The sequence below is a fragment of the Artemia sp. Qi Xiang Cuo genome, chromosome 8, assembly GCF_049724085.1.
Source record: "Artemia sp. Qi Xiang Cuo chromosome 8, ASM4972408v1, whole genome shotgun sequence".
NCBI lineage: Eukaryota > Metazoa > Arthropoda > Branchiopoda > Anostraca > Artemiidae > Artemia > Artemia sp. Qi Xiang Cuo.
In genome coordinates, this window is record NC_142801.1 from 42,358,011 (window position 1) to 42,383,945 (window position 25,935).

At 36.0% G+C, this 25,935-nt stretch overlaps 1 protein-coding gene across 1 annotated transcript in view; it reads left to right on the forward strand.

Annotated features, from left to right (window-relative positions):
* Positions 1-25,935, forward strand: part of LOC148949426 (NFX1-type zinc finger-containing protein 1-like) — a 292,710-nt gene that overhangs the window by 172,220 nt on the left and 94,555 nt on the right. Inside the window, exons 10-11 of the mRNA XM_089093454.1 lie at positions 12,061-12,144; positions 24,966-25,237. Of these exons, the coding sequence (XP_088949580.1) occupies positions 12,061-12,144; positions 24,966-25,237 (356 nt within the window). The remainder of the gene's footprint in view (positions 1-12,060; positions 12,145-24,965; positions 25,238-25,935) is intronic.

Genomic DNA, 25,935 nt, shown 5'->3' on the forward strand with positions numbered 1-25,935 from the left:
CCCTCAAGAACCTCGGCGAAAGGGTTTTAGGCTATGCCCTGGGGGCATATAAGGCTGTTATGGAACCCCTTGTCATTGAAACTTCAAAAAGGCTCATTCGATTGGAAATTCAAAGGGCTAGTGCCCTTTTTAGTAGTCGAAAGTGATTGGAGGGCAACTACCCCCCACCCCGACGCCCATCATTCCCCCAAACACATCCAATCAAAATTTTTAGATAGCCATTTTGTTCAGCGTAGCTAATTTCCAGATAGAAAACATGTTTCTGAGGAGGAAACTCCTCCACAACCCTCAGGGCAAGGGTTTTAAGTTATGCCCTGGGGGCATATAAGGTTTTTATAGAAGCTCTTGTCGTAGAAACTTCAAAAAGGCTCATTCTATTGGAAATTAAAAGGGCTAGTGCTCTATTTAATAGACGAAAGTGATTTGAGAGCAACTAACTCCCCTTTCACGCCCACCATTTCCCCAAACACATCCAATCAAAATTTTGAGATAGCCATTTTATTAAACGTAGTTTTAAGTTCTGAAAATTAGGTCCTTGAGGATGACAACTCCCCCACCGCCCTAAGGGCAAGGGTTGTAAGTTATGCCCTGGGGGCATATTAGGTTTTGTATAGACAACGTTGTCGTAGAAACTTCCGAAAGGGCTCATTCGATTGGAAATTTAAATGGCTAGTTCTCTTTTTAATAGTCAAAAGTGATTCTTAGGCAACTGACACCCCTTCCACGCCCACCATTTCCCCAAACACATCCAATTAAAATTTTGATATAGCCATTTTGTTCAACGTAGTTGAAAGTTCTGGAAATTATATGTTTGAGCAGGACACTCCCCCCACAGTCTTCAGTGGCAAGGGTTATAAGTTATGCCCTGGGGGCATATATGGTTCTTATGGAAGGAATGCTCATGTAAACTTCAGAGAGGGCTCATTATATTGGAAATTGAAAGTTCTAGTTCACATTTTAAGCGTCAAAAGATATTGGAGGGTAACCAGCTTCCCCCCCCCAAAAAAAAAAATTTCCCAAATGCATGCAATAAAAATTTTAAGATAGCTATTTTTTTAAAAATAGTTCAAAGATCATACAAAAAAAATTCCGGTGCCTAAACAACTCTTCAGGGCCTAGGGGCAGGCGTTGTAAGTTATGGCCTGGGGGCAAATATGGGTCTTATGGAAGGGATGCTCGTATTAAGTTCAAAGAGGCCTCATTTGAGTGAAAATTGAAAGTTCTAGTTCACTTTATAAGAGTCAAAAGAGATTGGAGGCACCTCCCCCTTCACACCCTTTTTTCCTCAAACCCATCCGATAAGAACTTTGAGATAGCTTTTTTTTAAATAGTTCAAAGACCATATAACGAATTAGAAATTGAAAGTTCGAGTTCAGTTTTTTAGATTCAAAAGAGATTGTAGGGCAACTAGCCCCCCCTCCACGCCCCCTTTTCCCCAAATGCATCCAGTAAAATTTTTGAGATAGCAATTAAGTTAAAAAGTGCTCAAAAGTCATATAACAAAAACTCAGGTGTCGTCACAACCCCCCAGGGCCCGGGGGCAGGCGTTGTAAGTTATGCCCTGGGGCATATATGGTTCGTATGAAAGGGATGCTCGTATAAACTTCAGAGAGGGCTCATTTGATGGGAAATTTAAAGTTCGAGCTCACTTTTTAATAGTTAAAAGAGATTCGAGGGCAGGCAGCCCCCCCCCCCCCCACGCCTTCTTTTTCAAAACCCATCTGATGAATATTTTGAGATAGACATTTTGTTAAAAATAGTTCAAAGGTCGGAAAATAAAAAATCCGGTGTCAAAAGAACCCCCCAGGGCACAGAGGAAGGCGTTCTAAGTTATACCCTAAGGGGATGTATGGTTCTTATGAAAGAGATGCTCGCATAAACTTCATACAGGGCTCATTTGACTGGAAATTGAAAGTTCTAGTTCACTTTTTAAGAGTCAAGAGAGTTAAACTAGCCCCCCCACGCTCTTTTTTCCCCAAACCCGTCCGCTACAAATTTTGAGATAGCCAGTGTTTTTGAAATTTTTCAAAAATTAGATTACAACCCCCCCCCCCCCCCCCAGATCACTGGGGATAGGCGTTGTAAGTGTTGTCCTGGGGGCGTATATGGTTCTTATGAAAGGTATGCTCGTATAAGCTTCAGAGGGGGTTCATTTGATTGCAAATTGAAAGTTCTTGTTCACTTTTTAAGAATGAATAGAGATCGGAGGGCAACTAGCCCCCCTCCTCCAGGCCCTAAATGCATCAGATAAAATTTTTTAGATAGACATTTTGTTAAAAATAGTTCAAAGTTCTGATAACAAAAAACTCTGGTGTCGACACAGCCCCCCAGGGCCCGGGGGTAGGCGTTGTAATTTCTGCCCTGGGGACATATATGGTAGACCCCCCCCCCAGGGCTGGGGCAGGCGTTGTAAATATGGCTCTGGGGGCATATATGGTTAGTATGGAAGGTATACTCGCATGAGGTTAACAGTAGGTTCCTTTGAATGGGAAGTGAAGTACCTTTTTCTTTTTCTCAGAGTGAAAAATAGACTGAAGGGCCCCTAACCCTTTCTACCTTCCATATCGTTGGGCATATCGAATGGATAAACCCATCCGATAAAAATTTCAGATGATCATTTTGTAAAAAATAGTTCAACCATCAGATATTAAAACTCCAGGGTCGACACAACCCCCCAGGGCCCAGGGACAGGCGTTGTAAGTTCTACTCTGGGGATATATATGGTTCTTATAGAAGGGATACTCGTATAAACTTCAAAGAGGGCTCATTTGATTGAAAATAGAAAGTTCTAGTTCACTTTTAAAGAGTCAAAAGAGACCAAAGCTTAGTCTAGTCCCCCCCACGCTCTTTTTCTCCAAATACATCAGATACAAATTTTGAGATAGCAATTTTGTTAAAAAGAGTTCAAACATCAGACAATAAAAACTCCGAGGTTGACAAAAACCCATTTTTTCACTTTGATATTGTTACTTTGATATCAGTTTTGATACTCTGATGAATATTTTAATTTTTTTTTTTTAAGGTTTGATTTTGAAATATGGAATTTTTAAAAACTTGAAATTTTTTTCAATAAAAAATGAACTAAAATTAATTAAAAAAAAAAATTTGCGAAAAATAAGTTTTTAAAATAAAAGTAATGGCAATTTTAAAATTAAGCTAAAAAGATACAAATACCTTTTAAAATACAAAAAAAAAACGACCCGATATTACTATTAAATAATAAATTAAACCCGAAAGAACAGAAATTAAATAAACAATCATGGTAAAAATATTCAACAAGCAATGATATAAATGATTAAATAGATCTTAAAGCGAGTAATGCTTAGATTAAATATGAAAATCAAGCTTAAAACGAAAAAAATATTTTCCTATCGAAGTATAAATGAAACTTAAAACGAACAGAAGTTAAATAAACAATCAATGCAAACAAACATACAATTGATATTAATTTAAATTAATAAATAAACTCTTAAAACGAGTGAAACTTAAAGTGAATATGCAAATAAAACTTGAAACGAATAAAAATCACCTCAAACAAGAGTTCGGGTATGACCTCCTTCTCTCACTATAAAGGTCTAAAACCTACAGCGTCATTTGCGCCTTACCGAAAACTATATGCGTCTTGAACAGTATTGGAAAGTATAAACAACATCAACTTGAATATTTCATGAATAATGATATTAATTGTTGAAAGATCCATCAGTTCAAGAATTTATTTCACTGTAATTGTATTTTTATTTTCAATACTGTACGAACTGGAAAAGAAAATATTTGTATTATAATCCGTTTCCTGTTAAGCGCCAATGACGCAGTAGGCTTTTGGTTTTTATTTACATCTAGGAAAGGAGGCAGTACCAAAACAACTGTTTGTAGGGAAACTATATTCGTATTTAACAACTTTAAAAAGAACTAATAAATTAAACTGAATATTTTATGTATGATGATATCAATTGCTGAAATCTCATGAATTCAAAATTTTACTATAATTTTAATGTTTATTTTCCATATTAAGTACAAACGAAAATATTTGTCATAAAAGCGCCAATGACGCAGTAGGTTATAGACTTTTACAGTGAGAGAAGGAGGTCATACCCAAACTCTTGTTTGTGGTGATTTTTTTTTCGTTTCGAGGTTGATTTGCATATTCACTTTAAGTTTCACTCGTTTTAAGATTTATTTATTCATTTACATTAATATATATTGTATGTTTGTTTGCATTGATTTTTTATTTAATTTCCGATCGTTTTAAGTTTCATTTGTACTTCAATAGAAAAATATTTTATTCGTCTTAAGCTTGATTTTCATATTCAATCTAAGCATTACTCGCTTTAAGATCTATTTATTCATTTATATTATTACTTGTTGTATGTTTGTTTGATATGATTGTTTATTTAATTCTGTCCGTTTTGGGTTTCATTTATTCTTTAATGGTAATTTCTGGTCGTTTTGACTTTGAATTTTAAAAGGTATTTGTATCTGCTGAGCTGAAGTTTAAAATGGCCTTTACTTTTCTTTGAAAAACTTATTTTTTGGAAAGTCTTTTTTAAGTTAATGTATAGGTAAAGATGCCGAACTTCCTCTACTTTTATGGAATATTGCTTGTTCGTTTTATCACACATATGAATTAAAACCACTAACTTGTGCTTTATACATTTTGAATTAAATTAAGTAGTTCCTTGTTAGCCAGGTCCTGCATATCACGAGGTGCCTGTAGATTTCAGCTACTCCCATCGTTACAGGGGTAGTAGGAAATAACCTCTACCCAACATATGTAAATTGTATTATTCTTTTTTAATATATTCTTGGTATTAGTTTTCTTTTATGGGGCATACTCTTATGAATTTTCAAAGCTTAAATTCAGTAACACTTTTTGAGGGTTGAAGCCGACCTTGAGGTTAAAAGTCATTAATCTTGAATTTTCGGTATCGGTGATGGGAATGATTTTTACGATACTTTTCAAGCAAACTTTCTTCTTCTAACTATATTCATAAAACATTGATTATATCAATAGGACAAAATTCGGTCATTCAATAATCAGTAAATTTATTGACTTTAATATAACTAGATCTGTTACCAAATATACGCAAATGCATGATTGGTACTCGAACACACAAGCGCACACCCTAAAAAGATATCCCATTAATACATGAATCGGAGAATATAATCCCTGGAGACGGCTTCATATGTATAAGCTTCTTCATCTCGCAAAATACATGGCTTACGCGTACTTAGAATGGAAAATTGCACAATCATGGTTACCCTCTTAGGGGCAACCTAGTAAAGAACGAACACTAGCCCATAGTAACCGAATTTATGTCTAAAAAAGATCACCGCGCCATCTAGCACTTCACCATTTTTATTACCAATTTATTCTGCCCTAAACTGCTTCATTTTTGCCTTTTCCGATGCTTTTAACTTATGGGTGGGGGAAGAATGCAGACTTTTGTCATCAGTAGACCTACCAGCTTGAAGTCAACTATCCTACTTAATATGGAAAGATTTTTTCAAGTTAACTTAGGCCTACTCTGTACAGACTAAACTTTGACTTAAAACCATTCTTGAGAACAAAACAAAAATGCAGATTAATTAGGATTTACACGGAAAATTCAGCTCTATTCCTATAACATTGCAGATTAATTATGTCAATTCTCCAATTCTTTATGACGTTTACTACTTTTTGAACATGGTCGTCTAACGCTACACTGTGTTTTGTACTTGTAGATTTTAAATACTTTCTTTTTTTTCCTTTCTTTTTTAATGAAAATCATGGCACCGCTCTGCTGAAAATTCAGGGCATCATATGCCACTACACAGGGGCTTCGTTTAGGAGGGACAAGGGGGGCATTTGCCCCTCCAATAATGTGGAGAAAAATCTATTATCTAGATCATGCTACTTGAATATCCGGATCTTGACCCCTCTTGCCCCCCCCCCCTCCAATGAAAATGCTGTAGATTTGCTCCTGCCACTACACAACCTATTATATAGGTTTTTCCCCTTGAGTTGTGCCCGTTGAATCCCTTTAAAGGAATCAACGGAGGGGTTTCCATGAGTAGAATCATTTTGTTCTTCGCGTACTCTTCCTATCTTGGATCGCCATTATCTTTGGTTTTGGTTCGGCTTTGGTTTGGGTTTGGTATTCTCTTTGGTTTTGGTTTGTGTTTGGTATTGTCTTTGGTTTTGGTTTTGGTTTGGTATTCCCTTTTTTTTTGGTTTGGCTTTGGGTTTGGTATTCTATTTGGTTTTGTAAGTTTCTCATTCTCTTTGGTTTAAGCCGTGTGAAATGTAGGTGATAGTTTATGTCTTGTTTCTTTGATTCGCTCTAGATCAATTAAGAGTTCTAAATGGAGTTTTACTTATCCTCTAACTTTATGCTCGTTTTATGTTTTAGTATTGCTGGTTTTTTTTTCAAAAACTTAATCACAGAAATAGTATTCAATGTATTAATATTTAGCATTAGAATTGTTCATGTCACGTGACCGAATGTTTCGGAAGGGGATTTAGAATTTTAGAATGTTAGAACAAATCGAAAAAAAAGATCTGCCTCTTTTCTAAACGAAGATTTGTCTCGTCTTCACGTCCGGTTCATTTTTAGAAATGATTTTATCCAAACGACTGAAGAAATTAAAAAAAATCCATTATTGAAAAAAAGAAGGCAAGCTTCGGTTTGAAAATAAGCCTGTCCTCGATCTTATTGATAGTGTTGATGTTAGCTACTGATTATGACTGAAACAAAAGATCATTGTTGTAAAAAAAAATAAATGTATATGTTTTCATCAAACCAATTCATTGCTGTAAGATACTGTTATGCATATATCCATGTCTAGATAGGAGATACTGTATAACCGATCATAGGCAACGCAATAGCGCTGCCTAAGTAAAGAACGATGTGGGCAGAATGTTTTTTTTTTTTCATGGTCTTAGACCAGGGTACTTCGTATCGAAGGAGTTGCCGTAGAAATTTTGAAAAGGGCTCATTTGATTGGAAAATTGGAGTGGCTAGTGCCCTTTTTAATAGTCGAAAGTGATTGGAGAGCAACTAGTCCCCCCATGCCACTCATTCCCCCAAACACATCCAATCAAAATTTTGAGAATGCCATTTTGTTCAGCGTCGTTGATTTCCAAAGAGAAATATGATTTTGAGGAGGACACATCTCCCACAACCATCAGGGCAAGGATTTTAAGTTATGCCGTCGAGGCATATATAAGAACGAAGTTGACAAAATGTATTATTTACTATTTTTTTCCTTTAGACTAGGGCACTTCGTATCGAAGAATTTGTCGTATAAATTTCGAAAATGGCTCATTCAATTGGAAATTGGATTGACTAGTGCCTTTCGACTTTTCAATAGTTAAAATTAATGGTACGTCAAATAACACGCCTTATACGCCGACCATTTCCCGATACACATCCAGTTAGAATTTTGATACACCCATTTTATTCAGAGAAGTTGATTTCCAGATAGAAATTACGTTTTTGAGGAGGAAACTCCCCACAGTCTTCAGGGCAAGGGTCTTAAGTTATGCCCTGCGGGCATATAAGGTTTTTATAGAAGGCGTTGTCGTAGAAACTTCAAAAAAGGCTCATTCGATTGGCAATTAAAGGGATAGTGCCCTTTTTAATAGTCTAAAGTGATTGGATGGCAACTAAAATGCCTTCCACGCCCACAATTTCAGGAAACACATCCAATCAAAATTTTGAGATAGCCATTTTGTTCAGCGTAGTTGATTTCAAGATAGAAATTACGTTTTTGAGGAGGAAACTCCCCACAGTCTTCAGGGCAAGGGTCTTAAGTTATGCCCTGGGGTGCATATAAGGTTTTTATAGAAGGCGTTGTCGTAGAAACTTCAAAAAAGGCTCATTCGATTGGAAATTAAACGGCTAGTGCCCTTTTTAATAGTCGAAAGTGATTGGAGGGCAACTAACCCCCCTCTCACGCCCAATTTTTCCCCAAACACATCCAATAAAAATTTTGAGATAGCCATTTTATTCAACGTAGTTTTAAGTTCTGGAAATTAGGTCTTTGTGGATGACAACCCCCCCCCCCTCCCCCCACCACAGCCCTTAGGGCAAGGGTTGTAAGTTATGCCCTGGTGGCATATAAAGTTTTATAGAACGCATTGTCGTAACAATTTCAAAAAGGGCTAATTTGATTGGAAATTGGAATGGCTAGTGCCCTTTTTAATAGTCAAAAGTGTTTGGAAGGCAATTAACACCCCTTCCACGCCAACCATTTCCCCAAACACATCCAACCAAAATTTTGAGATAGCCATTTGGTTCCACGCAGTTTAAAGTTAAGGAAATTATACCTTTGAGCAGGGTATTTGTTTAGCCTTGTGTCGCATGATAAGGAGACATGTCAAGAAAACAATTCTTACTTTAAAATATGTATAATGATCCTAGTTCTTATATTATCCAACGGGAGAACCTTTATCATCAAGTGTTTCCTCTAAAAATCCTCAAAAGAGAAAAAGTTTCCAAATATCACCACGTTGAAAATTCAATGCTTAAGTCTTTTTAAATTGCCGCTTTAAATTGCCGCCTAATAAGTTCTTTTATAGATAGCCTAGCATTCATGCCAGTATTTTTAATATTTTTTTTTTTAAAGCAGTGGCTAAGGGCGAATAGCAGTGCCATAAATATAAAATATTAATAGCAGTGGCAAAAATAAAAAAGGTGTATTTTCGTCGAAAAACCAAAAATACAAAATAGGCACTGAATTGAAAAGAAATGAAATAATATAAAAAAAGTTGATTTTGAATTGAAGTTATCAGGTTAGCTTAGGTTAGGTTAGGTTACAAAAGATGCACAGAATTTTTTTTTAATGAGTTTTTTTTTAATGAGCACTGGCGAAAATACTGTTTTTTTAGGTTAGGTTTCATAATTCACAATTTCTATAATTTCAATTTACCACTACTTTTTCTTTAAACACGTTTTTTGACACACGTGCTAAACGCTATCTATAAAACAACTTATTTGGCGGCAGTTTACAGCGGCAATTTCAAAAGACTTAAGCAACGTGGTACTTTTAGCATGGGTTTTGGAAACATTTTCTTTTAAGCTTGAAAAAGAAGGATTTTTAGATGAAAGACTTGATGATAAAGGTTCTCCCATTGGATAATATAAGAACTAGGATCATTATACATATTTTAAAGTAAGAATTGCTTTCTTAACATGTCTCCTTATCATGCGACACAAGGCTAAACAAATACCTGAAATCTTTGTCTTAGAAACGAAAAAGGGCTCATTCGATTGGAAATTCAAAGGGCTAGTGCCCTTTTTAAGAGTCGAAAGTGATTTAAGGGTAACTAACCCCCCCCCCTCTCACGCCCACCTTTCCCCCAAACACATCCATTCAAAATTTTTAGAGTCATTTTATCCAACATAGTTGAAAGTTTTGGAAATTAGGTCTTTAAGGATGACAACCCCTCCCCCCCCCACAGTCCTCAGGGCCAGGGTTGTAAGTTATGCCCTGGGGGCCTATAAGGTTTTTATTGAAAACGTTGTTGTAGAAACTTCAAAAAGGGCTCATTCAATTGGAAATTGAAAGGGCTAGTGTCTTTTTTAATAGTTCAAAGTGATTGGAGAGCGACTAACGCCCCTCTCACGCCCACCATTTTCCCAGACACATCGAATCAAATTTTGATATATCCATTTTGTTCAACGTAGTTGAAAATTCTGGAAATTAGGTTTTTTAGGATGATAACCCCCTCAGAGCCCTCGCTGCAAGGGTAGTAAGTTATGCCCTGGGGACGTATAAGGTTTATATAGAAGGTTGTTGTAGAAATTTCAAAAAGGGCTCATTTGATTGGAAATAGAAATTGCCCTTTTTAATAGTCGAAAGTGAGTGGAGAGTAATTAACCCCCCTCTCACGCCCACCATTTCCCCAAGAACATTCAATCAAAGTTTATAGATAGCCATTTTGTTCAACGGTAGTTGAAAGTTCTCGAAATTATGTATTTAAGGATGACAAACCCCCTAGAGCCCCCAGGGCAAAGGTTGTAAGTTATGACTCGGTTATTTATTGTAATAAATAAATAATATGTAATAAATAATGTAAAGCTTATAGATAGCCATTTTGTTCAACGTAGTTGAAAGTTCTGGAAATTATGTATGTAAGGATTGCAAACCCCCAGAGCCCCCAGGGCAAAGGTTGTAAGTTATGCCCTGGGGGCTTATAAGGCTTTTGTAGATAGAGACTTCAAAAGAAGTTTTAAAAACTTTAAAAACCTTTTGAAGTTTAAAAACTTCAAAAGGGTCTCATTTAATTGGAAATTGAGAGGGCTAGTGCCTTTTTAATAGTCGACAGTAATGGGAGGGTAACTAACCCCCCTCTCACGCCCACCATTTCCCCAAACACATCCAATTAAAATTTTTAGATACCCATTTTGTTTAACGTAGTTGAAAGTTCTGGAAATTAGGTGTTAGAAGATGACGACCGCCCTAACAGCCCTTAGGGTAAGGGTTGTAATTTATGCCCTGGGGGCATATAAGGTGTTTTTAGAAAGCGTTGTCGTACAAACTCAAAAAGGGCACATTCCATTGGAAATCGAAAGGCCTAGTGCCCTTTTTAATAGTCGAAAGGGATTGGAAGGCTTGACATTTTTATAGTAAAGATCGATGTGGGTATAATATATAATTTTTTTTTTTTTTATATACCGGGGCACTTCGTATCGAAGGAGTTGTCGTAGGAACTTCGAAAAGGGCTCTTTTGATTGAAAATAGAAAAGGCTAATGCCCTTTTTGATAGTCGAAAGTGATTGGAGGGAAAATAACCCCCCTCCCACGCCCACCCTCCCATTTTCCCATTATGTTTAAAAACTAAATGTTGCCTTAAGATTAAATCAAAATGCACTGTGTCAATGCTGATTCCCAATAAGGTATCTCAGTAGTATCCCAAGAACGACTGAGGGTATTATGTTCAAACTTTTGGGGCTACATCTGCTTATCCAAGCTATAAAAGAAAGTAAACAGATTTTTTTGCGAATGATATCAAGTTTTCCATTTCAGGTCATCTAGAGGAGGTATGAAACTAAATTAAACACTACTATTTGTGTCCAGATTTTTAAAAGGGTGTATGTTGTTAAAAATTTCTGAAAATTTTTCTCCAGCATACAAATAGCAGGCCATAAAGTCTTTAAAAAACGAAAAGATTTAAAGTATTATTTTCTTTTTCCTTGAAAAGACTTTGTCATTATAAAACGAACAGAAATTAATTAAAAAAACTTTTTCCACAAAATAAGTTTTTCAAAGAAAAGCAAAGAACTCCATTAAACAAAAAATGAGCAAAAATAAAATCGAATAATTTACCAAACGTGAAAGTGCCACAATTCAGCATCGATAAATAAATGAAACCCAAAACGAACCGAAATTACAATAAACAATCGAGTCAAACTCAAAAGGAGCAGAAATTAACATAAGTTGGGCTCAAAACCCCTGTGCCTTCCCAAGGCCAGAACATATTTTGCACTTTACAGAAAAAAATACAAATGAATGTGCATTGTCAGTTTAATATACATATACTCATATTTAGTAATCAAAATGTTAAAATTATTTGATTTATTAAAATTATAAAAGTAAAAACATTTCTTTTGTCAGTAAAGTGCAAATTTTGCGTCAATCCCCTCTGTTATGTAATTCTGTTTAGGTTTACTTTGAAGTTCAGTCTAGAATACCAAGGATTGAAGCTCTAGATGAACTATGACTCCTTGATTTTAATTGGTAAAAAAACTTATCCAGTTCTTTTATATCAAAAAGCAAGACGGTGAAAAGACAGTTTTCCAAAATATAAACTCCCTTGCCTTTGACTAACGTAACCCTATCGTGTCGTAGGAAATCATCGCCTTCCTTGAGGTGTCTTTGCGCTCGCAGGATGATGGCAACGGCTGTACGGGAATCTTTCAGCAGGATCAAGGAACCTGTCTGACCCGATCCTTTCAAGGTGTATCTTCATTTTTCTTCTTTTTTTTAGTTGTCTTACCTATTTCCTTCTCTTAAAAAAAAAAAAAAAAAAAAAAAAAAAATTTTAATTGCTAATGTTAAAATTTTTTTGTTCTTTAGTTGTCGTCGAAGAAGCTGCAGAAGCCCTAGAAGTTCATACTCTAATTCCAATGACGACGGATTGTCAACACTTAATACTCATTGGTGAGTATTTTGTCTTTATTTATTATTTATTAAAGTACAGGGAAATACCAAATTTCATTGTGATCTGTGAAAGCTGTTCCGTTGACCATGGCGAGAGACAAAATCATTTACACTATAAACTGCTTTGTCTGTTAGTTTGTCTGTCTATATGTTTATTTGCAATGTACTGCAATAAATCGCGCTCTGTTTAAAGGGGCTATACCACATTGAACCATATCGTGTAGGATGAGTTTTGATCTTCCTGGGTTTTCTTACTTTAAAAGCAGGGTATTTAGTTTGTGCAAATAAATTTTAACATAGAAATACGGTGTACATTAATGCTGATCAAAAGAAAATAATTATTGAATCTCATCAATCTTATAAGAACAAATTTGTCTATGTAGGGAATACATAGACTTTTTTTTTTTTTTTCTTTTTTCTTTTTTTGTTGGGAGGGAGAAGTAAAATAGTTCTAAACGGGTACGAGTGTTATAAGAGTCTACCTGAATATTATTAAAAAATGTTGATTTTTCTTTTCTTAGGGTACAGCTTGTGTCCTTACCCTACAAGCGTATCTACGTACAGTCATGAGTGATATCTTTTCGGAAAACCATAATGTTTATTATGACAACAAAATGCGGAGGAAGTAACGAAGAAAGCTAATATTCTTTGTTCTACAATAATCATAATGTAATTATTATATTTACTTGTGAAATGTGATGTTTGACTTTTTTTGTGGATTTAGTCCTCCATTCAAGAACAAAACAATACAATCATTGCCATGTTTAATTGACCTTTTCCTTAACTAACATACTTAACAAATAGTTTTGATCATCTTAGTCACTTGTTTTGCAAATATGTCAACATTGACAAGAAACAAACCGGTGATACGTAGCTAAAATGTTATCCTGGTTAAGCTCTGTTTTGTCATTCTACCAACAGAAACTCTTTTATTTGAAACGTTCGTTCAGGATATCTTAAATGTTTTTCAATTCCCAGCGCCAAACTTCTACGGGCAAAGTTTTTTTTTTGTGTTTCGGGTTTACAAAAAAAGTAAACTTTCTGTGCAGTTTTTTTTTTTTTGTAATGACGAGCCACTATTTTATACGAACAGATATGGTAGGGAATGTAGTAATAAAATTTGGAGTTATAGATATTCGATGTACTGTGGGATTAGAACCAATGCTGAGTCAACACCCAAGCCTATACCTCCGGCTTTGTGGCCCTTCCGCTAATTAAAATAAAATGCTGTTTTTTATTATGTAATGGTGAAAAAAAACTATAAACTGACCTTCTTCACAGATGGACTTTCCCCCTGCCGAAGTTTTCCTCCCCCTCCCTGCCCCTCGAATTAAGGTACTAGGCATGATCGTATTACTATGATAAATATAACACTTGCACATTTCTAGAAGCTCTAACTCTGACCGTGTTTGTCCATTAAACGCTTTGTCTTGTAGGTGTCTCGTAGTGCATAATTGGCTATAATATATATATATATATATATATATATATATATATATATATATATATATATATATATATATATATATATATATATATATATATATATAAAGCCGATATTGTCCTTTTTTGTTAATTAATTAAAAAAAAAACTTTCTGAAAAGTAAGTTTTTCAAAGAAAAGTAAAAGCCATTTTAAACTTAAGCTCAGCAGATACAAATACCTGTAAAAATTCAAACTCTAAACGACCAGAAATTACTATTAAAGAATAAATGAAACCCAAAACGAACAGAAATTAAATAAACAGTCATAGCAAAAAACATACAACAAGTAATAATATAAATGAATGAATAGATCTTAAAGCGAGTAATGCTTAGATTGAATATGAAAATCAAGCTTAAAACGAAAAAAATATTTTGCTATTGAAGTATAAATGAAACTTAAAACGAACAGAAATTAAATAAACAATGCGAACAAACATACAATATATATTAATGTAAATGAATAAATAAATCTTAAAACGAGTGAAACTTAAATTGAATATGCAAATCAAGTTTGAATCGAATAAAGATAACTACAAACAAGAGTTTGGGTATCGCCTCACTGCAGAAGCCTAAAACCTACTGCGTCATCGGCGCTTTACTGAAAACGAATTATATTCAGTAAGGCGCCTTACTGAAAACTATATGAGTCTTGAACAGTCTTGGAAAGTATAAACAAAATCAAATTGAATATTAGATATATAATGATATTAATTGTTGAAAGATCCATCAGTTCAAGATTTTTTTTCACTGGAATTTTAATCTTAATTTTCAATGCTGTAATAACTGGAAAATAATAAATTTATAAAATACGAGTAATACGTTTTCAGTGAAGCGTCAATGGCGTAGAAGACTCTAGATTTTTACAGTTAAAGAAGGGGCCAGTATCCAAATTTTGTTTGTAGTGAAACTATATTTGTCTTGACCAATCTTGAAAAGAACTAATAAATTAAACTGAATATTTGATGCATAATGATATTAATTGCTAAAAGCTCAACAGTTCAAAATTTTACTGTAATTTTAATATTTATTTTCAATATGAGGTACAAAAGAAAACATTTGTAATATAATTCGTTTTCAGTAAAGCGCCAATGACGCAGTGGGTTTTAGGCTTCTGCAGTGAGGCGATACCCAAACTCTTGTTTTTAGTTATTTTAATTCGATTCAAACTTGATTTGCATATTCAATTCAAGTTTCACTTGTTTTAAGATTTATTTATTCATTTACATTAATATATATTGTATGTTTGTTCCCATTGATTGTTTATTTAATTTCTGTTCGTTTTAAGTTTCATTTATACTTTAATAGCAAAATATTTGTTTCCTTTTTAAGCTTGATTTTTATGTTCATTCTAAGCATTACTCGCTTTAAGATCTGTTGATTCATTTATATTCTTGCTTGCTGTATGTATTCTGCAATTACGGTTCGCTCTGTTTTTGTTCGTTTTGGTTTTTACCTATTCTTTGATATGAATTACTGGTCGTTTTTAGTGTGTGTTTAAAAATTTATTTGTGTGTCCTGATCTTAATACAATAATTACTATTAATTTTCATTGAAAAACTTATTTTTCAGAAAGTTTTTTTAAATTAATTTTTGTTCGTTTTTGATTGCAAAAAGTTTCAAGTTTTTATGGCATGGGGGGGTTCTTACTGTCCGATTATTCTTGACTTTAAAAAAACTAATCTAGAACTTTCAATTTAAATCGAATGAGGCTTTTTTCAAAGTCTATACGATTACCTCTTTGATAAAAACCTTATATGTGAACAATAGACAGCTTGCATAACTTGTGGACAGCGATTGACAACAATGAATGGATTGAAAAAATAGCTACAATAAGGGGGTTTAGACCATTTCACTTACTGACACAAAGGGATCACGACTGTTTAGAATTGACCTTAAAAGGATTTTGTGTGCTAAAGCAAATTTGCATCAATCACAGAGTATGTATTTTAGCCTTATAATTGGATAATTATAATAGATTTTCTATTTGTTCTTCCCATACAAAACCCCTTCCCATAAGTTATAAACCCCTCTTAATAAGTTATGCCCCAGGGCATAACTTACAACGCCAATCACTTTCGACTATTAAAAAGGGCACTATCCCTTTGAATTTCCAATCGAATAAGCCTTTTTTGAAGTTTCTACGACAACGCCTTCTATAAAAACTTTATATACCCCCAGGGCATAACTTAAAACCTTTGCCCTGAGGGTTGTGGGGTATTGTCCTCCTCAAAAACATGTTTTTTATCTGAAAATCAACTGCGCTGAACAAAATGGCTATCTCAAAATTTTGATTGTATGTGTTTGGGGGAATGATGGGCGGGGGGGGGGGGGGCTAGCTGCCCTCCAATCACTTCCGACTATTAAAAAGGACACTATCCCTTTGATTTTCCATTCGAATGAGTCTTTTTTGAAGTCTCTACGACAACGCCTTCTATAAAAACCTTATTTGCCCCCAGGGTATATCTTAAAACCCTTGCCCTGAAGGTTGTGGGGGAGTGTCATCCTCAAAAACATATTTTCTATCTGGAAATCAACTACGCTGAACAAAATGGCTATCTCAAAATTTTTATTGGATGTGTTTGGCGAAATGATGGGCGTGGGGGTGGGCGAGTTGCACTCCAATCACTTTCGACTCTGGAAAAGGGCACTAGCTTTTTGAATTTCCAATCGAATGAGCCTTTTTTGAAGTTTCTACGACAACAGCTTCTATAAAAAACCTTATATGCCCCCAGGGCATAACTTAAAATCCTTGCCCTGAGGGTTGTGGGGGATTGTCCTCGTCAAAAATATATTTTCTATCTGGAAATCAGCTACGCTGAACAAAATGGTTATCTCAAAATTTTGATTGGATGTGTTTGGGGGAATTATTGGTGTGGGGGGGGGGGCTAGTCGCCCTCCAATCACTTTCGACTATTAAAAATGGCACTAGCTTTTTGAATTTCCAATCGAATGAGCCTTTTTTGAAGTTTCTACGACAACACCTTCTATAAAAACCTCATATACCCCCAGGGCATAACTTGAAACCATTGTGTCGAGGACTTTGGGGGAGTGAATTCCTCGAAAATACATTTTCCATCGGGAAATCGACTTCGATGAAAAAAAGGACTATCTAAAAATATGGATTAGACTTTTTATGGAAAATGATGGGCTTGGGGAGGGGGGGGGGGCTAGTTGCCCTCCAATCACTTTTGACTATTAAAAAGGGCACTAGCTTTTTGAATTTCCAATCGAATGGGCCTGTTTTTAAGTTTAAACGACAACCCCTTCTATAAAAACCTTATATGCCCCCAGGGCATATCTTAAAACCCATGCCCTGAAGGTTGTGGCGGAGTTTCCTCCTCAAAAACATATTTTCTATATGGAAATTAACTACGCTGAACAAAATGACTATCTAAAAATTTTAATTGGATGTGTTTGGGGAAATGACGGGCGGGGGGGGGGGGGGGCTAGTTGCACTCCAATCACTTTCGAGTATTAAAAAGGGCACTAGCCCTTTAATTTCCAATCGAATGAGCCTGTTTTAAAGTTTTTACGACAACACCCTCTATAAAAAACCTTATATGCCCCCAGGGCCAGGGCATAACTTAAAACCCTTGCCCTGAGGGTTGTGGGGGAGTGTCCTCCTCAACCTTTAATTTCCAATCGAATGAGCCTGTTTTGAAGTTTCTACGACAACACCTTCTATAAAAAACTTATATGCCCCCAGGGCATAACTTAAAACCCTTGCCCTGAGGGTTGTGGGGGAGTGTCCTCCTTAAAAATATATTTTCTATCTGAAAATCAACTACGCTTAACAAAATTGCTATCTCAAAATTTTGATTGGATGAGTTTGGGGGAATGATGGGCGTGGGGGGGGGGGGCTAGTTGCCCTCCAATCACTTTCGACTATTAAAAAAGGCACTAGTTTTTTGAATTTCCAATCGAATGAGCCTTTTTTGAATTTCCTACGACAACGCCTTCTATAAAACCCTTGTATGCCCCCAGGGCATATCTTAAAACCCTTGCCCTCAGGGTTGTGGGGGAGTGTCCTCCTCAATAAACTATTTTCTATGTGGAAATCAACAACACTGAACAAAATGGTTATCTCACAATTTTGATGGGATGGGTTTGGGAGAATGACTGGCGTAGAGGGGGGAGGGAGGGATAGTTGCCCTCCAATCACTTTCGACAATTAAAAAGGGCACTAGCTTTTTGAATTTCAAATCTAATGAGCCTTTTTTGAAGTTTAAACGACAACGCCTTCTATAAAAACCTTATATGCCCCCAGGGCATATCTTAAAACCCATGCCCTGAAGGTTGTGGGGGAGTGTCCTCCTCAAAAACATATTTTCTATATGGAAATTAACTACGCTGAACAAAATGACTATCTAAAAATTTTAATTGGATATGTTTGTGGAAATGATTTGCGTGGGGGGGGGGGGGGGGCTAGTTGCACTCCAATCACTTTCGAGTATTAAAAAGAGCACTAGCCCTTTAATTTCCAATCGAATGAGCCTGTTTTAAAGTTTCTACGACAACACCTTCTATAAAAAACCTTATATGCCCCCAGGGCCAGGGCATAACTTAAAACCCTTGCCCTGAGGGTTGTGGGGGAGTGTCCTCCTCAACCTTGAATTTCCAATTGAATGAACATGTTTTGAAGTTTCTACAACAACGCCTTCTTTAAAAACCTTTTATGCGCGAATGGCATACCTTAATACACTTGCGTTAAGGGCTGTGTGGTAGTATTCTCCTAAATAACATATTGTCTAATGTAACATAAACTATGCTGAACAAAATAGCTGTCTCAAAATTTTGATTGGATGTGTTTTGGTTAATGATGGGCGTGGGGGGGGGGGCTAGTTGCCCTCCAATCACTTTCGACTATCAAAAAAGGCACTAGTTTTTTGAATTTCCAATCGAATGAGCCTTTTTTAAAGTTCCTACGACAATGCCTTCTATAAAACCCTTATATGCCCCCAGTGCATAACTTAAAACCCTTGCCCTCAGGGCTGTGGGGGAGTGTCCTCCTCAAAAATATATTTTCTATTGAGAAATCAACTACGCTGAACAAAATAGCTATCTTAAAATTTTGATGAGAGATGTTTGGGGAAATTATGGGCGTGGAGGGGGGGGGGGCTAGTTACCCTCCAATCATTTTCGACTATTAAAAAGGGCACTAGCTTTTTGAATTTCCGATCAAATGAGCCTCAACGCCTTCTATAAAAACCTTATATGGAATGATGGGCGTGGGGGGGGGGGGCTAGTTGCCCTCCAATCATTTTCGACTATTAAAAAGGGCAGAACTCTCGATTTCCAATTGAATAAGCCCCCTTTGAAGTTTCTACGACGACCCCTTCCATATGAAGTGCCTCTGGGAAAAAAACATAAAACTTTGGAGCCGTATGGCCTTTACTATACGCAAAGCTATAGCGTTGCCTCTGATTGCAAGTCGCGATAATGGAAAATAAATTGCGAAAAGTAGATAGACCAGAAAGTACTACTATCAAAACTAGCCAAAAAGTACTATGCTGTTCTAATCTTTATGACTGATTCTATTGTAATTTGATCTGTTTTCAGCTAACATTAGAGCAGAGATTTTACAAAGACTGTCCTGCGCCACACTGGTTTGTCGGCTGTTCCTCTTAAATGGGCTGCAGCATTTTCTGAATGCATAACTTCGATTTTTTTTTTCTTTATGCTTCAGATAAAATTGTTATCTATTTTTAAAGCTGCAAATAAACTTGAATGGTTTCCTTAATAGGGAATTGTTTCCCTATTTCAAAGTGTTATAGGACCTTTTTATTCATAACAGTGACAGGTGACAAGAACGTTGAAAGTCTAATGAATCAAGTAATTCCACAAAAAGTGTATTGTAAATATTGTTTTATGTTATGTATGGTATATTTCGACAGTTGAATAATGTTTTGAAATATTATTTGAAAAAAACTACGTTTTCTAAAGAGTTAAAGAGGCTGAGTTACAAGGTCGAACCTTAAAACTTACAGGGATTAGGAGGCACAGTTGGGGGGCTGCCGCCCCCAAACCCCCGCTTTCGCAGCCTTTAAATAAAAAAAAAGTTTTTTAAACTGAAAGTAAGGAGCGACATTAAATCTTAAAACGAACAGAAATTATTCCGTATATGAAAGAGGCTGTGCCCTCCTCAACGCCTCGCTCTTTACGCTAAAGTTTTTATTGTTTAAAAAAAGAGTTGTGAGAAAGTCAAACTTTAGCGTAAAGAGCGAGGCGTTGAGGAGGGCACAGCCTCTTTCATATACGGAATAATTTCTGTTCGTTTTAAGATTTAATGTCGCTCCTTACTTTCAGTTTAAAAAACTTTTTTATTTAAAGGCTGCGAAAGCGGGGGTTTTGGGGGCGGCGGCCCCCAACTGTGCCTCCTAATCCCTGTACGTTTTAAGGTTCGACCTTGTAACTCAGCCTCTTTAACTCTTTAGAAAACGTAGTTTTTTTCAAATAATTTCTGCACGTTTTTGTACAGTTTATTACTTATTATTGCTCCTTGTAACTCAGCCTCTTTAACTCTTTAGAAAACGTAATTTTTTTCAAATAATTTAAAAAAGAAACTGGGTTTCTTTTTAAAGTGTGAATTCAGTATTAAAAAAAATTGTTCTGATGGTGAATCGAACCCGGGTTTTCCGCCTGAAAGTCTGGAATGTAACCGCTAGACTATACAGACACAAAAGTAATTGTTTTTTAGTATATGGAAGCTATTTTCGACGCAAGCAAATTCCCAAAAAACTTGATATTTGGTTTTTGGAAAACAGGGAAGGAGTGACCAAATTGATCTGAAATTTCGAGGATAAGTTCCCAGGCCCCAGGAAAGATCATCGTTCAAATTTCAGCCCGATCAAACAACGTTAAAGGGGGGTTGTGGTCGGAAAACTTAACATGGGCTAAAATAGGAAAACAAGGTTGTTCGTAACTGTAAATTCGGGGGGGAATTTTTTCGGTCTGAAAATATCAAAAGGCCCTAACAGGTCGAATTCTGCTTCGAATGAGTCCTCATTCAACCGGATCCGTGGCCAACTGTGGCCTGTAGGCGTGGCTAAGAAAAAAAAAGAAATGAATTTTAAGTGGCTATATTTGGTTTTTTGAAAACAGAGAAGGAGTGATCGGATTGAGCTGAAATTTCGAGGATAAGCTCCCGGGCCCTAGGAAAGCTTAACTTCTAAATTTCAGCCTAATCGAACAACTTTAACGGGGGGCTAGGGTGGGAGGGTCGAAAATTCCGGCCCAGTTTACCCCATGAAGATAAAGTCAGAGGAGGATGAAATTTTGCAAGTTTCTTAGTTTGAGCTTGGGCTACAAAATGCGATTACCGCCGTCTCTCTGCGACCTCTAGGACCTGAAATCGCTTAACATTGTGGTGGGTCGCCTCTTTATAGAGGCACAAGTGTGCCTCCTTGATGAATCAACACATGTAAATTAAAAAAGGAAGAAGCCAAGCAAAAATACTCCGTATAACATCTTTGTCCAACCCCTATGATAATTTAAAAATTAACAAGATTTTTGTAAGTTATACTTGATGTATTTTTTTTTTAAATTGTTATTAAAACCCGTTTTTAATACAAGGAAGGCTTTTTAGGAATCTAAAAGAGCAAAAAAAAACGATCAAGCAGTAAAAAAGCAGCAGTTCAGCCTTACCCTACATGACATATATTCTATAAAGAAGCAAAAAAAAAACTTTAAAATGCATTTTTTTTAAATTGTTTTAAAAAACCCCTTTTTAATACAAGAAGGCTTTTTAGGAATCCAAAAGAGCAAAAAAAAAAAAAACAATCAATATCAAAGTCGCCCATTTCAACTATTTTAAAGGTGACAAAGCAGATATTGGCAAAGGGCATTATGAAAAAATTAAGTTTCTAAGTTCAAACATATATTCAAAGTTTTTACCCAGATAACTGACGAATTTTGTGGTACAGTATTTGAAGTTTTGTATGCAGTAAGCCCAATGCTCGATGAAAAAACTACTAATTTTGATAATTATTTATGTTAAGAATACATAGCTAATAGATACTTCAATTATTATGCAAGGGTTCTGAAACGCCACAGCCATTTTGTTTCTACCAGATTTCTACTTCTCTTGACGAATAACGAAGAAGACAAGTTTCAAGCCAGCGACTTTTGAATTTCTCTTGATTAGGCTCAAATCTGTTGTAAATCTAAGCTGTGATTTGAGAAAGATTGATGAAAACATAAAAGTTTACCGTCAACATTGATCGCGCCGGCGGCGCGGCGCGCTGTTTTTGGCCCCGCCGCTGTCGGTCTTCCCTCATCGGCGCGGCGCCGGAGTCTATGTAAGACCCTCCACAACTGTATAGAATTCCATGCACATTTGGATGATCACTCGCGATTTTGTCTTTACCGTTATTAAGGAAAGAGGAGATAGTGTTGACTGAAGAGAAGTAAACCTTGATGCCCTAGTCTTAGAATCTATGTCTAAGTAAATCCGTATTGCCCTCAACATACGGTTACTCAAGGTGTATTTCAAATTCTTAACTAGATGCCTTGTTGCATCGTTTGCTTTTATTATTGAGCGGTCTTAATAAGTCAATATTGCCCGTTCGATTACATGGAGAGGTTGGCCATTTCCAAACATAATATTTTTTATGTTTTTTTCTGTTTATTTGCAATCTCCCTGATATACGGATTAATTTCTGTTTGTTTTAAGTCTTAATGTCGCTCCTTAATTTCAGGTGAAAAAACATGTTTTTCTATCTAATTTCTGATTGTTTTTCAAATTACGCCCAGACCTAACCAAAATATGATGTGGGATACCGGCCTATAAACAAACGATTATTACTGTTAAATTGTACATATAAATAATTGGAAATTGATTGGGTGGGCCCTGCTTTTTTATGATTAAAAAGTTTTGTTGAATAAATCCTATGTAATATTTTTACTACAGAATTTTTTGTGGACGAAGAGGGGTGTTATTGTTCATATGGATGGAAACTCTGTGTGACTGTTGGATCTTCTACGGACTGAAGCCATTGCGACCTCTACAATTGGGTTCTTTGATGTTGAAGTACATTACATATATATGTTGATATGCATTGTATATAAGTAGGAAAAGAGAAATATTACCATTTAAAATCACTTAAAAGGAAGTCCCTGGTAGTATTTGCCCCTTCTCCTCCCCCCTAAAAAGCTTCCCGGTGAAGCTCATGATGCCCCGCCTCGCTTTTTCCACCTCTGTGCCAGTATGCATGTAAATTTAATGTTTTATGCTACATACAAAAAGATTGTCGCTGTGGGAGAAGCACTATTTTCCCCGGCCCCTATAACCAATAATGATGGCGTAGACCAAAAATATTCCCGGGAATCAAAAGGGATTAGATATCAGCATCCACCCACCTACCCCATACCTCAAACCTCGTTCTATATCTATTTGTAGCCATAATGAGAGTTAGGATATTTTGCCATTAAAATGCACTCTTTGAAGTATATGCCCCTCCTCCGCCTTCAAAGAGACCCACCACCCCTACTTCATAATAGCTAATGTGCACTTACGCAGCCCTGTATATAATTTTATGAAATATGAAGCAAATCAGTTTAGTTAAACCGAGCTTAAAAATAAATATCAGAAACATTTTTCTGCAATAAAAAGGAAGGTATCACCCCGCAGTACCATTATTCAGAACTAGTCTGAAAGAAGGGTAATGATAAAGTAACTCATGGAGAGTTGGAGAATTTGACCATTGAAATGGGCCATCTTAGCCATCTGCCCCGCCCTATTTGCTCAATGACCCATCGCCCCTCAACAGAATAGTTGATGCGTAATTATACATCCCTAAACACAATTTCATGAAAATAAAGTGAATCAAGTTAATTAAATCAAGCAATAAGATAAATATCCATATGAACCATTTTTCTTGTATGGACTACGTGACTCTTTAGAAACTGATGTACCACCATGCGGCACTACTTCTTTTGCAATTGGGAAGCTCGTAAATAGTTTCAGATACTTTTAAATCAGTTGACTCTGTCAGAATTTTTAATCGATAGCAACTTGCTCCTCTTTGGGGTAAAATCGTAGTTCGTTGCCCCAAAATGGCAGAAATTGCCAACTTAAACGATTATAATAATAAACAAATCCCTGATATTTCTTCTAGGAATAAGATGCGAAATTCAACGCTTTATAGATAGGAGTTTGAAATCTCCACGTCAGAGTTTTTTAATATACTGAATCTAATTGTGTGATTTTCATTAAAATCGCTTCTCTTTTTGGTTGGGGGGGGGTCCTTCTTTTTCGGAAATCAGTTGAATTTTCTTAGGCTCGTATTTTATATGGGTAACATTAATGTTAGCGAATTTTATAAATTTGAATCAGCATAAGAAGCCAGCTCTTCTGATGTATCAATTGCTATCAGAACTCTGTTTTTTAGAGTTTTGTTACTGACCTGAGTCGCTCTTTACATGCTGTTCGTTAGTACGAACTATTGGATTTAATTAGTGATTTGATTTGGCTTATTTTCGTTTTCATGCTTATTGTAAAATTTCAAATTTAACAAGTCTGACAATGACCTTAAATGAGTCACGTTGAAATTATCTTGTTGAATTGGGATTTCTCATCCCACAGCCTGAAATTTCCATTGTTACGGTGGACTTGAAAGCCATTTTAGCAGGTCCACGAATTATTTTGATGGCACATTACCCGAGGAATGGATTGATCAATGTTTGAGAGGCAGCCTTCGAGGCTGTGTAAAGGGTGATTGATAGTTCATTCGATATCTATTCATATAGCTCTAGCAATGTTGTGTTATTATTCACTACAATCCGGTGTCAATGAAATAATTCTGTTTTTATATATATTTTATGCGCAAAACATTTTGTTATTCACATTCATCTACTTTTTGACTACACTTTAGAAGTCTAAACATGGGGTTTATACTTACAGGCTTCTTCCTTAGCACGACCTTAGCCTTAGTGCATGGTAAAAAGGTAAAAAGTAAAGAATACTGGACTTTACAGTTGTTACCGGCAGTGCTGATCTCCGTTTCATGACCCTTCAGCCAGGAAGGGCAAGGGGGATGGGGTCAGCCATCTTGTGCTTTCGAATACCCATGCTGTTTACCTTCTTTAGATTTCTTCAGGTACCCGTCTAGACCTAGGTCTACTCTGGCTGAGCTTAGAGAATCACGCCACTCACCCCGTTCGAAGTCAAATAACCATTGACAACAGGATTCGAATCCCTGCCCTGACGGACAAAGGATTTCAAATCTAGTGTGCTAACCACTTGACTAGGACGGCTATGAATTTTTTAGGAGATAGGGGGCCTTCCTGGAAAAAGGAAGGTTGTAATCTAAGTAAGCACAACCATGTTTATACTTTCAGGAGATCATCAGCAGCTACGGCCATCCCCATCAGTTTCATCTTTGGGCAAGTACTACAACCTTGATGTATCCATGTTTGAACGATTTGTAAATCTTGGAATGAAAAGGGTTATGTTGTCTGTACAGCATCGTATGAGGCCCGAGGTAGCTCGACTGATTGTACCAGTTATCTATCCTAGTTTGGAGAACCATCCATCAGTATTGATGTATCCAAATGTAAAGGGAATGAAGCATAATGTTTTTTTTCTTACTCATACTGCTCCGGAAAAGCAGGTAAGTTTAAATATTTTGATTTTTTATTATCTGTTGGGTTTCCTTAGCTGGATTAAGGACCTAGTTTTATTTATAGCTAATCGTGTTTTTTTCTGTTTTGAGGGATCATTTGACTACAAATTACTCAACGTTATGCTATGTTGTTCACGTCCTTGGCTTTCAGGGTTGGTTTTTGTTCCTGATAATTCCACCTATCTATCAACGTCGTTCAAACTGAGAAAATATCCACCCTGGTAATTTTTTCACCAGAAAAGGTCGTTCTGCCATCTTCCATTCCCGAGAATAGTTGCCAAGTGAACGCTACTGAATATTTTTTTGAAATTAAATTGGCTGAAATTAAAGGCCACAAAATCTTTTTCCAGTTTCGAACAAATCATGAAAAGACATTCCTGATTCGTCCGAGTTTTAACACCAGCCCTTGGCTTCGAAGCTTTAAGAATCGTGGGTAAATGGAGGATACTCATAAAATTTTAGCAAATATCCGGTATTAAAGGCAAAGTGCTCCGTAATATTATAACGTCATTACCAAAAATACAAACCGTCACTCTTGTATTCAATCTACCCAGTTATGCAACGTAATATATCTTTAATTTCGGTTAATAAAAGATCAAATTCGAGTGATTATATTCCCAAATTAGTTACATATAATTAAATTTAATAAGACAAAACTATCCAATTATAACACTTAATAGGACAAT